The sequence below is a fragment of the Lactuca saligna genome, chromosome 2 (assembly GCF_052625555.1).
Source record: "Lactuca saligna cultivar CGN05327 chromosome 2, ASM5262555v1, whole genome shotgun sequence".
Classification (NCBI taxonomy): Eukaryota; Viridiplantae; Streptophyta; class Magnoliopsida; order Asterales; family Asteraceae; genus Lactuca; species Lactuca saligna.
This window is the reverse complement of record NC_136418.1, coordinates 131,020,420-131,037,988: the sequence shown is the minus strand read 5'-3', so window position 1 is coordinate 131,037,988 and position 17,569 is coordinate 131,020,420. Positions and strand designations below refer to the sequence as shown.

The following is a 17,569-nucleotide window of genomic DNA, read 5'->3' as shown; positions in this document are numbered from 1 at the left end:
TGTGGCTTCACTCTTTGTATGATTTGGCATTTTTACTATATAAAAAAAAAACTTAGGGCCCATCCATCTCTCTCTCTCTCTCTCTCTCTCCCCTCCTCTCTCTATCGAAAGTCAAGCTAAAATTGAAGCTTACACAGACCATTGAAATCGATCCATTTTTTCTTTTTACTTTCTTTCGTGTTTTTTCTTCTTCTTCCTTTTTTTGATTTCTCTTCAAAATTAAAATTGCTTTTACCCAAGAGAAAAAGGATCAATAATGGCGAGCTTTACCATAGCCACTAGTTCTTCAACCTCATCATCGCTATCGTCGTTTTCCCAATGCCTTTTATCATTTGCTCAATCTACATTTGGATCGCCTACATCTCCTTTCTATGATTTCTCTTTCTCTTCCCCGTGTATTCGTTCCTCCCTTGTAACCAATAAACAAAACATTGACATCAAACCCTTTCTTCTTTCTCCTTTCTTTCATTTTCTATTTCTTCTTTTTTTTTTTTCCTTTCTTTGATTTCTCTTTCCCTTCCCATGTGTATTCCTCCCTATAACCCATAAACAAAACATGAACTTAATTTGAAATGAAAAACCTAGAAAAAATTGAACACAAGCTAAAATCACAGTTGTCGTCCTCAACATGAATTCGAAACCATAAATTAAAACATGAAATCAAAACCATAAGGACGACAAGATGGAGAAATAGACTCAAAATCCGAGTTTTTCAAGATAGACCTAAATTGTTTTCTATAGAAAATAAAGTATTTGAAGCAAAAATAAAAAGTCAATGTTTATGTGGCAAAGGGATAACCAGGTTACTCTTTCATTTTGTCAAAAGTGACCAAATTGACTTGGCAAAAAATAGTTTGTTCCCTTAAAGAGCACGAGAAAAACTTTAATACTGAAAATGTAAAGTTGAAATACTTAGTAGGGCTGTTGCGTCACTTTCCTTGAAAACATTTAAAAGATATTGTTTAAATATTTATTTTCATAATATATATATATATATATATATATATATATATATATATATATATATATATATATATATATATATATATATATATATATATATAGGGTTAGGTTTATGTGAGATAATAATATTTTGTGAGACAAGGGGACCAAATCTTGACCACTCATCTTGAATAATCTAAGGCTAAAATAAAGTCAGATTACACCATAAGAAAGCACAAGGAGACGGTGACATTTTCGCAATTAAATGGAACTTCAAGATTAGAATAAGGGTGCAGAGGGGCGGTAAGGGGATTTTACTGTCTATTTCATTCAGGTCTTAAAAACATTTTATATCCTCTTCAATCTTCTTCATTCTAATCAGTAAAACCCTAAGTAACCTCGATACGAACACCAAAATTCATCTTATTCATTCTAGATCATCAACATCTTCTACTTCGTTCTGATTCGGATTTTCAACATTGTTATTTTGATTCTAAAATCGGATAAAGTTCTCAAGCATCAACATTCCTGAATCAAATGAAATCGAAGTTTAGTTTTACAACAAATGGATCATTCTACAGAATCGGATTCATATTTTGCATCTAGAGTTAATCCAGGTGACGTATAATACTATAATTTCTTCTTGATTTTATATTTGTGGGTGAATTTGAGTTAAAGGATTCTAATTGGTGATTTTATAATATGTATGTGATTATGAGTTGATGTATTCATCTATGAGATTTCTTCTCATTCTGATTCTGCTTTGCACTGATCTTTCAAAACCCTCGATAAAACCTTAAAAATCGATTATGATTCACTATCATTTTGATTTGTCATTTTGATTTTCAACGTTCTTATTCATATTCTGATCTTGAATCATGTTTCCGCCAATCTGTAAGCAACTACTTCTTCTCATGATTCTTAGTTGAGGAAGGATTCTTCTCATTAGGTAATAAAAGATTCCATTGACTCATCTTTGGCTGTTAACAATTTCAATGTTATTAAATCTACAATCCAAGTTATGTTATTTATGCATAAATGAAGTTATTCACAAATTCTGTAGAGATATTCTTGGAATTTGAATTATAATTTGATTCAAGATCTTAGTTTGTTTGGTTTATCTTATTAGTTTCATACTTCTAGTGTCAGTTAGGTGTTTGGTAAATTTAGTGATCGCCCGCTAGGTGTTTGACATAATGCACTCTGTATTAATTTCATATTTTCTGCAAGAAAATTGTGATTGAAAATGATAGAATGGTGTAGATGCAAACATAACTTGCTTCCTAAATTGATTTTAGATGTTATTTTGTTTGATTAATTGGATTATCTAGTAAATATTTAGTGAAATATTGGTTGATAATTTGATATTCAAAGTATTCTAGTTTGATAAGTAATATGGTACTTCTTAATTTGACTCAGATGTTACTTTGTTTGATAAGTTAGATGATCCAGTAAAAATATTAGTAAAATAGTCTTTGGTAACTTAATATTCTAGGTATTATGATTTGTAAAGTTAGGTGTTACTTCATAAATTTGATTTAAGATGTTATTTTATTGATTAACTAGATGTTACTGCTTACTTTGATAAGTCAAAACTAAAATACATTTTGAGAATTTGTTATTCTATCCTAACATAATTGAATTCATTCTCTTTATGTTTTAGTTTGATAATATTATATTCAGATTTAGATTCTACATAATGTAGATTCTAAATCATCTCTTGTAATAGGCTTTAGGAAGTTGGTAAACAAATTATTCTAATTTAGGAATTATTTTTCTGAAATTTATATTGTAGCTATGGTTAGTGTTTAATCCAGATTTACTATAGCTTGGGCTAGAAATGTACTTCTTTATTGCAGTTTCGATTAAATATTTTTGAAATTATTTACTATAGCTAGGATTAGTGTTTGATACACATTGAAAGCTAATAAAATTTATTCTAATGTGTTCTTAATACGATAGATGGAAATTTATTCTGGAACAGTACGTGGAAATGTGAAATATTGACTTGGGTAGAGAATGTTTTCTGTAGAATAAGAAGCATACAAAATAGTTATGCTTTGACCAATCAGATTCCAATTCCATAAGAAAGTAAATGATGAGGCAAAGGAATAGGAAAAGGTTGATAAGGATGGTCATTAAAAATGATGAGAGAATGGATCGATGCAAGAAACATACTGGAAGGACGTGAATAATTTTTTTGGAATATTTGAAAGTCTTTGATTATGAATGACACGATAGTGTTTTGTTCGTTTAAATATTGGTTATCTTTTTTTATTTTTGAACAATAGCTATGGTTGTTTCAATGGCCAGTGAATGTTTCACAGAATAATAGTTATGGTTAAAAAATAGTTATGCTTTGACCAATCTGAAATATCATACTTTTATGATCAAATGTTCATTTTTTGTTATAGTTCATGTACAATATTCTAATAGAGTAATGTTATATGTTTTCTGTACATTTCTAATATTCTATTAGAATAATGTTAAACGTTGATTTTATAGATTTATATGTAATGTTAATAAAACTTACTTACTGTGTATATGAGGAATATTTTAATAGAATAATTTTGTAGGTTGTATGTTCATGTATAATAATTCTATTTGAATAATGTTCTATGTTTTAGAATATTAGAACATTACATATATTATATTTTTATGAACGCTGAAGTATTAGAATATTTTACTAGAGAAAAGTGGTTGCATTGTCTTATGGTCTCAAAAAAAATTGACGTTTAGAACATTCTATTAGAATAGTGTTAAATTTTGTTGGTTTTTATATATTTATACGTAATGACCTTTTTACAAAAAAAATGATATTAGAATTTATAAATATATGTAATGTTAATAAGACTTATTTACTATGTATATGTAGAATATTATAGAATAATTTTATAGGTTGTTTGTTCATGTATAATAATTCTTTTGGAATAATGTTATATGTTTTAGAATATTAGAACGTAATGTTAATAAGACTTATTTACTATGTATATGTAGAATATTCAGATAGAATAATTTTATAAGTTGTATATTCATGTAAAATAATTCTTTTGGAATAACGTTATATGTTTTAGAATATTACATATATTATATTTTTATGAACACTAAAATATTAGAATAATGTTACATGTTATTTGTTTTCATAAATGTATATGTAGAATATTCTAATAAAATTATGTTATAGGTTATTAAATAAACAAGTTAATGTATTACATGAAAATAATGTGTAGTATGTGTAGAACAATCTATTAGAATAATGTTATATGTTGTTACTTTTTCAAAGTTTATACGCAATGAGCTTTTTAAAATTTAACACTACTTGATTATATCAACAACAAATATCAATGTATAATATAACACATAACTATAATCAGATATAGAATATTAGTCATAGTAAGAAAACACATTCACTTACATCATCATTTATAAATGTATATTAGAATATTACAATTATAAATGATGAAAAATAGAATTATACACTTCAATAAGATATCAATATCATCAATATAGAACATATAATAATAGACTATATCATTGAATATGTGTATTATATCATGTATCATATTCTAAATGAAATATGGAACTAATTGAGTAGTTCAACAAACAAAAATCAAAGTAGACTACAATATTCTATATCATTACATGTAGAATATCCAGAATTCAAACTAAATAATCATTAGTTGAAATGAGTTCATTGCTTGGGTGTGATTCTTCAGCACCATCATTAATTTGGCCTACAAAAAAAATATTCCATTAATATTTATTATTGTATAAATATTTACAAAATTGTATTCTAAACTTAATTTTCTGAATATGTAAGGGCGTATGAGTAACGGTTTTCAATTATTCTAATAAGAATAATATAGTATGTACTATGCAATGTAATAAAAAAATATGATGAAATGAGACCAAGTACCACTTCTGCTTCATGCTAAACTGGTCCAAATTCATCTTTTACTTCACATGCTACTGACAATGAGGATAGTAACTAATCTAAACCTTTCATTCAGAAAATCAAAATAATAAAAACAATGAGGAACCATGTTTCAAGTTTCAAGCATCAACATAGTCTGAGATTTCCCTACAATGATTACACCAATCTTTCATATATACACCATTTGGTGTACTTGTCTAAATATGATGGAAAAAGAATAACATTTATATCAACAAGAATATGATTTAATTATTTAGAGGCAAACCAATGATAAAACGTGTTCCAAGCTCCAAGCATCAACATTGTCAGATATTTCCCTACGATGCAAGCACCAATCTTTCAAAATCGAAACAGGCATAAATATACATCATGATACTTAAAATAAAACATAAAACATACAATTATTCTAATCATAATAATATACAATTCTATCAAGATTTAAACAAAATTATGCTAAAATCAATCTCCAACCTTTTGTGTTTGAAAAAAAAATCATATTTAAACAAAATAGTAGTGAAGCTAATATGAGAAGCAAATATTATATTATTTTTCACCAATTGTGACTCATATTTTGTAAGTATACACATTCTTAAAGAGGACTTAAGTCGCAGGAAGGAGGGAGGGATACATAAAACTCATTATTCATTCAGGATTTTCATCAAACAAGTAGAATGCATTTTTAGTTTGAGAGAATTTGCTCAATAATAATAAATTTTTGTACATACCTCATTAATTTATAGAAAGAATGCATATTAGCTCAAAGATTCACTGTTGTTGCTTGCTTTTCTTTACGTAATATGTGCTCGAATGCGTAGGAAAAAAAATACATCTTGAAACAAATTATTAATAGCTGAAATCAAAGCCTCTAATTGAGAATACATCTAAGATGATGAATTGCTGAAATCACAGATTTGGTTATAAAAAAATCAAAGCTTGAAAACTGTTGGAAATCGACATCAATGAATGATAGTTTTGATGATGATGAGGAACTGATGAAAATTAATGAATAGACTAACAATCGAAACTTGAAGTTCTTGAAGATCATACTTTTAGTTGCGATTTCATCAGGTGAAAGAGATAACTTTCCGCGGAGGATTTGATCGATTTGGTTACGATTGATAAAATCATACGACATCTTGTTACGTTAAATGATGAATAGGAGATAAAACATGACTAGTTATTATGATTAGAACATTGAGTAAGAACTTAATTAGGCACCTTAATCTGGGTTATTTTTTAACCATAAAATCAATTTTGATTAAAGGTTAAGATTTAATACTCAGGTTTGAAATTTATGAATACTTATTTAACCTAACCACACAGTAACACACTCGAGGGCAGGACACGCGTGTAGCAATATAGTTTTGTAAAGTAAAGGTGTCAAAAGTCTTGGGAAATAGGTATGATTTAATTTACATATAAGAGCAAATAATTATCCTAAAAATAATTAAGTAAAATGAGGGGGTGTTAAAACGTTCTCGTTGATGTCTTAAACAAATAATAATTGCACTAATGGGTAGCATATGGAAGCGGGTCAAATCCTCAAGATACATCCTCATGATTAATGTATGTTTGTGGAAATCACATAGTAGTAAAAAACATAAAATAATAATTCGGGGATTTTTGTTTAGAAATAATAACTAAAACAAAAGTGTAGATAATTATATTTTATTCAATAATAAATATGTTGCAACGTTCCTAATTATACAATTAACACATTCCTTGTTATTTAAGATGCGTTATATCTAAGCCGACACTAAAAACTACTAACAAGCTCTAGTAAGTTCTTTTTTCCCCAACTATTTAACCAACACAAGCTCTTAAGTTAATCGTAACTTTTTACTAACCTAATTAAACAAGCTCTTAATCAAGGTTGGAAACCAACATTACGACCTTTGTAAAAAGCCTAGCAATATTCAGTACTTTTCACAAGCTCGAAAATGTGAAAATATAAAATTTTCGTTTATAACATAATCAAATCACAACGCGGAGCGATCTGTTATTTGTTATTTATTACAATTTTATCAAAACAATTATGGATTTCAAAAACTGATTAACTAGATTGCTTTATACTAAAATAGCTGATCATGCAAATAGAACTAAAATAAAACATTTATTAAGTGTAAAATTGAAATAACTAGATAGAATCACACATTAAAAACCATGTCTAATAATTGATTACATAAAAAGTACTAATCTTGTAGAATTGAAATCTAGGGTTTTAACCACACATGTCCAAAATCTGATCTAGAACAAAGAAAAGTGAAATTAAACAACTAATGCTACTAAACCTTATGAATGTGGTGATCCACGGTCTTTAGATCTTCAAGAATTGTTGAAAAAGTGCAGGAATCGCCTCCAAAAGTCATATTTGGTCATCTGGGAACGTCTATGATTCTACCAGCTAAGATATAAATTATTTATATGCAAGTTAGCAACATCAGACATAATTTTTCAAAAAAGACGTGATTGTGTTTTTCCTTCAAACTCACATTTTTTACGTTTAATGAAGTACATTGTTGTTTAGAACATTTTGATGAAAAACATGATCGTGCTATATGGAGAAACACGATGGTGCAAGTGCTTCGAGGTCCCACAAATCCATTTTTGGCTAAGAAAAAGTTACGAAGGTGAAGCACATTAAAACAAATTATCACATGTCCGTAAACACGATTGTGTAAACTCAAAAACACATGTTTTATATGCGAAGTCTTCAGTATAGAAAAAGCTAAGCCAGTTTCCTGCTTCCTCAAGTGTTTTAGTTCCATTAAGCTCCAAATATGTATCCAAGCTACCTCCAGATTACCACCACACTTGGAGTATCCGAAAACGACATAAAACATGAGCAATACAAGAATTATGATAAAATATGTGAGTTGGATATTATTTAAGATAATTCACACAAAAATGCATAAAGTATGATACAAAATCCTAATAAAAACTATTATAAAATATGCATAAAATGATATGTAACAAATCTCCCCAAGCTTAAAGCTTACTTTCCCTCCAGTAATAATATCATTTAACATTATAAACAAAATGGAAAGATGTAGATGATATAAAAAAACTCAGAATAAAAAAGTAAAATAAACACATGGAACCTAAAAACTTGAACATTAATAATTAAAAAATATATTTAAGAGAGAGAGAGAGAGAGAGAGAGAGAGAGAGAGAGAAAGAGTATGTGTGTGTGTGAGATAGAGACAGAGAGAGCTAGGTTCAAATGTTTCTAGCAACTATTGTGTGCATGTATGCACCAATGAGAGTCCAGAAAATAATAAATCATTTAGTGCCTCCGTTAAATAATGGAAATCAGTTTAGAACCCTTGATATCACCTTATTTTTCGTTTGCATCGAACCACTCTGTTTCAACCTAGGGCTTGTTTTCATCTACATCCTTTCCCCCCCATCGCTGCTCTATCAAAGGCCCTCATGCCTCCACCTTATCTTCATCTTCTTGATTTTAATCCTGGAATGTACAATCACCATGGATGTAATCTTGAATCCGAACTTGAAAAAGGTACATTATATGATTTTTCTCACTTTTTGCTAATCTTTACTTGCTAGCTTCCATTTTTGATGAATCATTTCAATCAAATCAGGACTTCCCAAAAGACCCAAGTGGAAATCTTATAAAGTTGAGGGATTTTATCAAGGAGAACATTCATGTGAATATGAGGCCTTTACAAAGCAGCATTAGCAGGAGCTTTGAGGCATGAGTAAATCTGAGCAAAAAGAAAGTTGACTCAGTAAAAGTTTGAATTGGAGAAATATGCAGACTTTTATACCTTTTTGTGAAAGGAGTAGAGAAAACTTGAACTAAACCCACGAATGCATCCGACAATGGGAAGATGGTGACATATCTTTTGCTAATGCACATGTAAGTCTATGTTATTATTTATTGATTCTTTTTCTACATAGAATGCTGTGAATGGAGTTGCATATGATTGATTTGTATGGTATTTGTGAATGGTCTGTTAATAAACACGCCATGTAGGGATGTTTTTCTTTCTCCATTGGAGAATAAGGTTGTAATATGTTTTTGAAGTCTGTAAATATAGCTTGCTCAAGGCTTGTTTTCACGGAAGTATCAATGTTATTCGGTTTTAATTTAGAATGTAAAAAAAATAAACAGGTGTAAATAGCGATTTCGAAAGACACATATACCATACACACATAACATGCTATATCATAACAATTCACAGAACAACCATGCATATCGGGTCTACTATGTGACTGGTCCACCGTGTCGGGCCTTCAGTCCACCGGGTCCACCCTTCGAGTCTAGTCATGTCCCTTGAGTCTGCAGTGTGGTTGGTCCTCCCGCACCGGGCCTTCAACCCACCTGGTCCACTCTCTAAGTCTACAGTATGACAGGTCCGCCCGCATCGGGCCTTCAGTCGGCCTGGTCCACTCTCCGAGCCTCGGCACGTCTGTTCCGCCCTCGTGGGGCCTACAGCCTATCCGGACCGCTCGCTGGGCCTTCGAAATAACCGGTTCGCCCTGGGTATGTTGGCCTACAACATAAAGCAGGTACCGCCTCAACCCAACCCCAGTCAACAACCATGTGCACATAAACATACAATCATATAACAATTCACATTCAATCAAACCGATCTAGCAGATCACGTAACATGGCATACTCTAAGCAGGATACCGACCTAACCGGTCACTAGCATAGCATCACCCTATATACCAAGATACCGACCTTAACCAGGTCTCTAACATATATCATCCTAACTACCAGGATGCAAACATAGTAAAACAACAATACCCGGATTACAATCCGATAAAGGCCCGGCCTTGGTGCCTTAGACCCTGTTGATATAGTGAGGATAACTCACCTCGCAACTGCCGACTTAAAGATAAGACCGAGATGCTCCGACCACTGACACGATCTCCACCACTGGCCAACACCAACACTGAACTCAAAACAAAAGCCAACAATTACCAAAATACCCCTGGAAGCCAACTGGTCAACCCTTGGTCAAAGTCAAAGTCAAAGTCAACCTCCTAACTGACTCTACTTGCCCAAGGATTTGTTTATATGATAGTTTATACTTGTTGTCTGTGTGATACATGTATGTGCCTGGTAGGGAGGTGAGTGTGGGCGAGGTCCCATATCTCACCAATAGCAGAGTGTGGATGGGGTTCCATATCTCATTAGTAGCAGAACAGGGGAGAGGCCTAAGTTATGGGAAGAGTGAGAGTGGGTTGGGCCCGTATCTCACTACCAGTAGGAGAGTGGACGGGGTTCCATGGCTCATCAGTAGTAGGACAAGGGCGAGGCCCAGGATAGGCGAGGCCTTAGGACAGGATCAGTCGTATGAGTTTAGCTTATGTGTTGTGATATGTTTATGTGTTATTATTTGTTGACGGGCGAGGCCCTGTGACAGGCGAGGCCTAAGTGAAACAGATATGTATCTGAGCACGGCTCGAAGCCAGGCGGGGCCTGGAGCGGCGGGGCCGTTATAACGGGTGAGGCCCGAGGCAGGGGGCGAGGCCGAAGATAATGGGCGTGGCCCAGTATGTGCAGTATGTGGTTATGCATGGTATGTGGTAGGGTGGGGAACTCACTAAGCTTCGTGTGCTTACCGTTTTCAGTTTTGATTTCAGGTACTTCCGGTAGCGGAGGGAAGAACTCGGGGTGATCGCATGATACACACCATTGATTAGACAGTTTGGGAATGTTTACTCTAATAATGAACATGTGTTTTTGAAAATTAATACTCTGATTATGTTTTGGAATGATGACTTTGCTTAAAGTAATGTATTATTAAAAGAAATTTTTGGTCTTGAATTTTAGGTCGTTACAAGTTGGTATCAGAGCCTTGGTTTTAGGGATTCGAACATGCTCTCGGGTGTGTCTGAACTCAAACTGAGGAATTGGTATAGAAGTTTTCAAAATGAAAAGACAGTTTTGTAAAAAGAGAGTTTGAGTAAGAAAACAGTTTTAGAAAAGCAAAAAGAATTCAGAAAGAAAAGAACTTTGAATAGAGAAAAGAGGTGTGGTGCATGCAATCAATTGAGCTCAAGTAAGTACCCCAAAATACCCATACAGGTCTATGTTTTGATTATCAATTAATAGAACAACATGTTAGATTAGGACTAAAGATCTAGGGAGGATGCATTATGTGCCTGTTATATGTGCTTTTGAGCTGCATGATAGTACTGGTTGGACAGTAGTAGGATAGCCTGTTTAGGTTATGCCTGAGTTTATGAGTTTGTGTTGCATGCTAGTTCAGATTCTTGGTACGATATTATGATTGCTTGAGTATGTTATGGTTAGATTTTTCCCTTTGTCTGAATGTTGCTTGCTTTGTGCATTGTGGGATTCTGAGTGATGGGAGTTAACCATTAGGTGGATACGACACGTCACATGTGATCAGGGTTGAATAATCTCAGAGTGTTGGATTTGGTCTTATTGCGCAACTCTTGTTTGAGTCCAACCGTTGTAGGGACGAGTCTTTTACTTGACGGATTATCTGAGCCTCGTCACATGTGATGGTATCCAGGTGATGGCTAATTGGCATCACAAGGAGACCTTCAGCAGCTGAGGACTGGTTTGAGTTGAGTCAGAGGTTTCCCTAGGGTAAGCCTAGGATGAGGTAGTGCTGGGAGCAGTGGCGGTAGAAAAGGGACCTGGTAGAGTCGAAGCAGTTCTTGAGGAAAGTACGGATAGATGTGGAAGGTAATATGATCCCGTACTACTGAAAGCAGAGGATCCATACTCGATTCGGGAAAGACCGAGACAAGACCGGGAACCTGGTAGTGAGTATGTTTGGTCTCGCAGCAGTGAGGAGTATTTTGATAGTGGGTATGTTATATGTTTCAGTATGGTGACGTTGCGAGAGAGACCAGCGGGCGGATCAGGCACCGAAGAGGGATCAAGCTCGGGTTCAAAGGCCGAGCAGCTCGAGGAGCGGATGAGAGAGTTGATATCAGCTGAGGTTACGCGCAGTATTCAAGCTCAGACTCCTGTGATCTTTGGCACGGTCAAGGAGGGTATATTGGAGATTTTGGATGAGAGGCTGGGAGCCTTCCATACTGAGATAATGGCATTGATGGGAGCGCATACCTTGACATGTAGTTATGAGTAGAAGACTCGAGGGTTAGCCCTAGGCATAGTATGCTAGTATGATATTCAGGATGAGGTCCATTAATAGCGGGCGGGTGCCCAAGGATTTGTTTATATGATAGTTTATACTTGTTGTCTGTGTGCTACATGTATGTGCCTGGTAAGGAGGTGAGTGTGGGCGAGGTCCCGTATCTCACGAATAACAGAGTGTTGATGGGGTTCCATATCTCATTAGTAGCAGAACAGGGGCGAGGCCCAAGTTAGGGGAGGAGTGAGAGTGGGCTGGGCCCGTATCTCACTACCAGTAGGAGAGTGGACGAGGTTCCATGGCTCATCAGTAGCAGGACAGGGGCGAGGCCCAGGATAGGCGAGGCCTTAGGACAGGATCAGTCGTATGAGTTTAGCTTATGTGTTGTGATATGTTTATGTGTTATTATTTGTTGGCGGGCGAGGCCCTGTGACAGGCGGGGCCTGGAGCGGCGGGGTCGTTATAACGGGCGAGGCCCGAGGCAGGGGGCGAGGCCCAAGATAGTGGGCGTGGCCCAGTATGTGCAGTATGTGGTTATGCATGGTATGTGGTAGGGTGGGGAACTCACTAAGCTTCGTGTGCTTACTGTTTTCAGTTTTGGTTTCAGGTACTTCCGGTAGCGGAGGGAAGAACTCGGGGTGATCGCATGACACACACCATTGATTAGACAGTCTGGGAATGTTTACTCTAATAATGAACATGCGTTTTTGAAAATTGATACTCTGATTATGTTTTGGAATGATGACTTTGCTTAAAGTAATGTATTATTAAAAGAAATTTTTGGTCTTGAATTTTGGGTCGTTACATAAGTGATATGAATAAATCAAATACATGTCTTTAACTTCATTTAATTTTATTCTATATAGAAATCTAGATACTAAAACTATACACTTGGTTGATTTTTCATTATAATTTTTTGTATGTAGTTTTATATTTTTATTATAAATTACACGAATTTTGTATGTACGAAATTTTATATTTAAAATGCAAACAAAACCAAAAAACACCAATTATTAATCCTATCCATTCACTATTCAATATGTTTTTTTGGGGTTAATGAACTTTGAAGTGTAAATCGGTTTAGGTTATAACTATGTTTGATGTATGGGTGAGTATTTGGATTTTTGGACCGAAAACCGGGCATAAACCTGGACCTGATAAGCTTTAACAGACCTAGTCCAAAGTCCATAAATTTCTGCAAAATAGGCCCGATCCAAGAGCAGACCGGTTCGGTCCGGTCCAAATGCTCACTTTTACGTCCAAGAAGTGGGAACCGGTCCTAAACCGGGTAAGCCTTAAGAAGTCTAGTCCAAGATCGACCAATTTTTATAAAACCAGCCCAGTCCGATCCAGATGTTCATCTTGGGTATTTTTTCATATGGTGAAATCTGGGTGTATAGTTTGATCGGGAGAGCTTGGTGTGAGTTTTTCTATATTTGTGAATTTATTTATTTATTTTTTCACATAATTACATATGCACAGGTCCAATTCTTCGTATTTGACAATTTTCCCCTTCACAAAAGGGGATGGAATGGGATGGGTCATTTTTACGGTAGAAGGATGTTCACCGATGTGGCTTTATGTTGGAATTAGACTAAAGCACTTTGCCATTTGTATCTTGCCCTCGGTATCTCGTTGCCTCATATGTTTTATCTATTAAAATTGAAATGTATATGGTGTTGTGTTTTGGTGATGTCATGGCTTTCAATTTAAAGTACCTTGCCCTTTGTACTTGCCCACAATAGTTCGTGCATGAAGAATCTACTTGAACTCTTTTGGTATGTTTTATGAATCTATGATGAACTCTTTTGATATGTTTTTGGATTAACTTTGATTCTGTTATATTGTAATCTTTGGTAAAACTTTGTTTGACCAGTAGTTTTTGCTCTTTATTTTAGATATTGTTTAATGTTGACAAATGTATGTTATTAAAAATAGACTTACTATTATAAAAATCATATATTTTCATATTTCTGCTATTTAAACATTTTGTCTTAGCAACGTTTTTCTTGGTATAATAATATAACTAAAACGCTAACTAAATATACATAATACATTAACTAAATATGACATCAAAAAGAAAAATTATAATCTAGATTACTACGTACAAAAGTTGAGCACGTCTACACTATCATAAAAAGAAAAAATGAGTTAAATAAAGGTCCAACGCATGAAGTCTTCTATATACACCACCTCTCTCTCTCTCTCACATGTGACAGAGGAATTCAAGTAATAAATTAGAGAAAAAGGGAGGATAATCGAGAAAAATGGCGGGCATCAAAGGCACTGGTAGTCGAGTCGAGGAGCCAACACTTGTACCCTTGTTGGATCATACATCTTCAAACGTCGACTTGGTTTCAAAAACCTCAGACCAGCAAGACCTCGATCTCTCATTTCGACACCGGTTCTTGATTGAATCCAAGAAGCTATGGCACATAGTCGGCCCCGCCATCTTCAGCCGCATAGCCTCCTACTCCATGTTTGTCATCACCCAAGCCTTCGCCGGTCATCTTGGCGATCTTGAGCTCGCCGCCATCTCCATTGCTACCAGTGTCATTGTCGGCTTCGACTTCGGTCTTTTGGTAATATCTTTACTCTTTTCGAGATTTTGATTTCTGTTGATTTCTCTGAGATTCTAAACATTTTCATGTGGGATTTAGTTGGGGATGGCGAGTGCTTTAGAGACGTTATGTGGACAAGCATATGGAGCGAAAAACTATCGAATGTTAGGAGTGTATCTACAACGCTCATGGATTGTACTCTTCTTATGTTGTATTTTACTTCTACCGTTGTACATCTTCGCTTCACCGGTGCTGAAACTGCTCGGACAACCGGCAGACATATCGGAGCTCTCCGGTAAGGTGTCTATGAGTTTGATACCACTCCATTTCAGCCTTTGCTTTCAGTTCCCATTACAAAGATTTCTTCAGAGTCAGCTTAAGACGTATGTGATTGCGTGGGTGTCACTCGGGGCGCTGGTGGTTCATTCGGTGATGAGTTGGCTGGTTGTGTACAGACTTCAGCTGGGACTGGTTGGAACGGTGGTGACTCTGAACTTCTCATGGTGGCTGATCGTTATAGGGTTGTTCTGTTTCTCGGTATTCGGTGGTTGCCCGGAGACCTGGGGTGGGTTTTCCATGGAAGCCTTTACTGGACTATGGTCATTTGTCAAACTCTCCGCCGCCTCCGGCGTCATGTTGTGGTAATTATCTCAGTTTCCGGTGCTTGGATTGACATTCTGTAACTATCGTATCTTGCTTGCAGCCGTATCAAAAGATTCGAAAAGAATCTAGTACCTTCGTAAGACAAGACTCGCGAAGCTTCATTTATTTAACACGAATGTTTTTTTTTCGAAAATTGCAGTTTGGAGAACTGGTACTACAGGATACTTATCGTGATGACTGGGAACCTTGAAAACGCAAAAATTGCTGTGGATGCTTTGTCTATATGGTAATAAATTAATAATTCTCGTGGTCTAAATTTCTTTATTTGTATTTTTTTGTGTGGTCGTTTTGTTTTTGGTAATCATTATATTTTGTATATATGATATATGATTCTTTATATCTTGTTTTTTAGCCTTTTTGTGACATATACTGTCTTTCTTGTGTGTCCACATATGTTTTGGTCAGTGATTACATCACGTTTTTTGTTTTTTCTAATTATTTTTTTATGTTTAAAGGGCTTTTTTGGAAAAAAAAAAAAAAATAGAATATATTAATTAATAACGTGGACGATGAAAAATCCTACTTGACATATACCATATTCGGACTTTTTTTATGTGGACCCATGAGATATATTATAATTTTAAAAGGTATGTATGTATCATATGTAGTTTGTAATTTTTTAGGCAATACATAAGTTTAAATTATATATCAGTCAAAATTAATAAATGTTTACATGTTTTTATTGTGTAGCATGTCTATTAATGGCTTCGAACTCATGATCCCTCTTGGATTCTTTGCTGGAACGGGGTATGTTTGTTAACATTAATTTACATTCATATTGCATTTTGCCATGACTGAAAATGTATCTAATTACATGTACTTATTAATACTTTATATGAACAGAGTTAGGGTTGCAAACGAGTTAGGAGCAGGAAACGGGAAAGGTGCTAGATTCGCTACCATAGTTGCAGTTACCACATCTGCAGTGATAGGCCTCTTCTTTTGGCTCTTGATCATGTTATTCCACAACGAGCTAGCGTTAATATTCACCAACAGTGAACCTGTCTTGGATGCTGTAAGCAAGCTTTCACTTCTCTTGGCCTTCACCATTCTTCTCAACAGTATTCAACCCGTTCTTTCAGGTAAACACCTCCTCATTTTAAATCAATATTCTCTCGGTTTTTCAAAGCTCTACAATCACTAATGCACAAACTATGTAATCTGATAGGTGTTGCTGTTGGTTCTGGATGGCAGTCATATGTAGCGTACATTAACTTAGGTTGCTACTACTTGATAGGTGTCCCGATGGGTCTTGCCATGGGATGGCTTTTCCATCTCGGTGTCATGGTACAAGTTCTTCTCTTACAAGTGACTGAAATTTATTGGACTCGCTTAGATGTGACATGACATGACTAGATAGGCTTAATTATAGGGTCATTTTCTAAAGAGGATCGGTCCTTTTGTCCTGTTGATATTAGTTTCATTGAGAGTATAATGTACAATATGTCTTCATGTCATGTCATTTGTGACCTTATTTGCTTTTTTTTTTTTTTTTGTGTGCAAAATCCAACATTTGTACATGTGGTTTTTTAGGGTATTTGGGCTGGAATGATTTTCGGAGGAACCGCGTTTCAAACGGTTGTATTGGCTATTATTACAAGCCGTTGTGATTGGGAAAAGGAGGTAAGTTAAATCCGAACGTAGAATTTTTGTTCAAATTAACTCGGTAAAATTATAAGAAATCTTATTTTAAACGTAACTTTGTGGTGAAATCTGGCAGGCACAGAGAGCAAGTATGCATATTAAGAAATGGGCAGTTGTGCATTGATCATGACAAGTTGATATCTCAATTGGTTCACAAAAATTTGGTACCAATAACGTCTTTCTTTGTTATTATATTTTTGGCGTTGCAAAAAGGAAATGTAATTAAAGTAATTCATTAGAAATTTTGTACCGAAAATTTGTTAGGTTGTTCGGTTTTACCATTTCCTTTGATCTATATGTGACAATACCAGAATTCCATAAGGAGTAGGTTTGATCCTGTCATTGTAAGAAATTATCAAAATTTGGTTAAATATGTTAGAAATTGGGGGCTGCAAAAGAGGACGTTGATACTTAAAATAAAACCTAGATATCTATTTGGATCGTGTTTGTTCACTATGCTTAAAATATAGTTCGACACGATTAATGTCCGAGCTGTATTAAATTATAATTCAGGGATAATCCAAAACAGATGGTCACTTGGGTTTTAAGCACAAAAACTTGAAGTCTAGATCTAGATTCATATTAAACTACGTTTATAAAAAAATTGCTAATAGTCATGAACAAAAACTTGAAGACTAGATCTAGATTCAATATTAAACTACACATAGATAAAGATCACCAAATGAATGACCCCATACATGCAAAGCGAATACTTTGAA

The 17,569-nt window shown here is 34.5% G+C and overlaps 1 protein-coding gene and 1 long non-coding RNA gene across 2 annotated transcripts; one reads left to right on the top strand and one right to left on the bottom strand.

Annotated features, from left to right (window-relative positions):
* Positions 1–4,499: 4,499 nt before the first annotated feature.
* Positions 4,500–7,254, bottom strand: LOC145029094 (uncharacterized). Its single transcript, XR_013676370.1, has 4 exons — positions 7,168–7,254; positions 5,142–5,193; positions 4,859–4,941; positions 4,500–4,676 (listed from the first exon to the last, which is right to left on the bottom strand). It is a non-coding gene; the product is annotated as an uncharacterized LOC145029094 (long non-coding RNA).
* A 6,871-nt stretch (positions 7,255–14,125) lies between these two features.
* On the top strand, positions 14,126–17,247 carry LOC145031631 (MATE efflux family protein). The gene is made up of 8 exons (XM_078980225.1): positions 14,126–14,564; positions 14,643–15,184; positions 15,346–15,432; positions 15,897–15,953; positions 16,050–16,288; positions 16,375–16,493; positions 16,740–16,829; positions 16,927–17,247. The coding sequence occupies exons 1-8, from the start codon at positions 14,250–14,252 to the stop codon at positions 16,972–16,974; spliced, it is 1,497 nt and encodes a 498-aa protein (XP_078836351.1). The 5' UTR covers positions 14,126–14,249; the 3' UTR covers positions 16,975–17,247.
* Positions 17,248–17,569: the final 322 nt, after the last annotated feature.

Excerpts from the sequence above, each read along its gene's own strand:
- LOC145031631 (XM_078980225.1), top strand. The coding sequence starts at position 14,250 with ATGGCGGGCATCAAAGGCACTGGTAGTCGAGTCGAGGAGCCAACACTT. Across the intron at positions 15,433-15,896 it reads GTGGATGCTTTGTCTATATG|CATGTCTATTAATGGCTTCG; the intron begins GTAATAAATTAA and ends TTTATTGTGTAG. Across the intron at positions 16,289-16,374 it reads TATTCAACCCGTTCTTTCAG|GTGTTGCTGTTGGTTCTGGA; the intron begins GTAAACACCTCC and ends GTAATCTGATAG.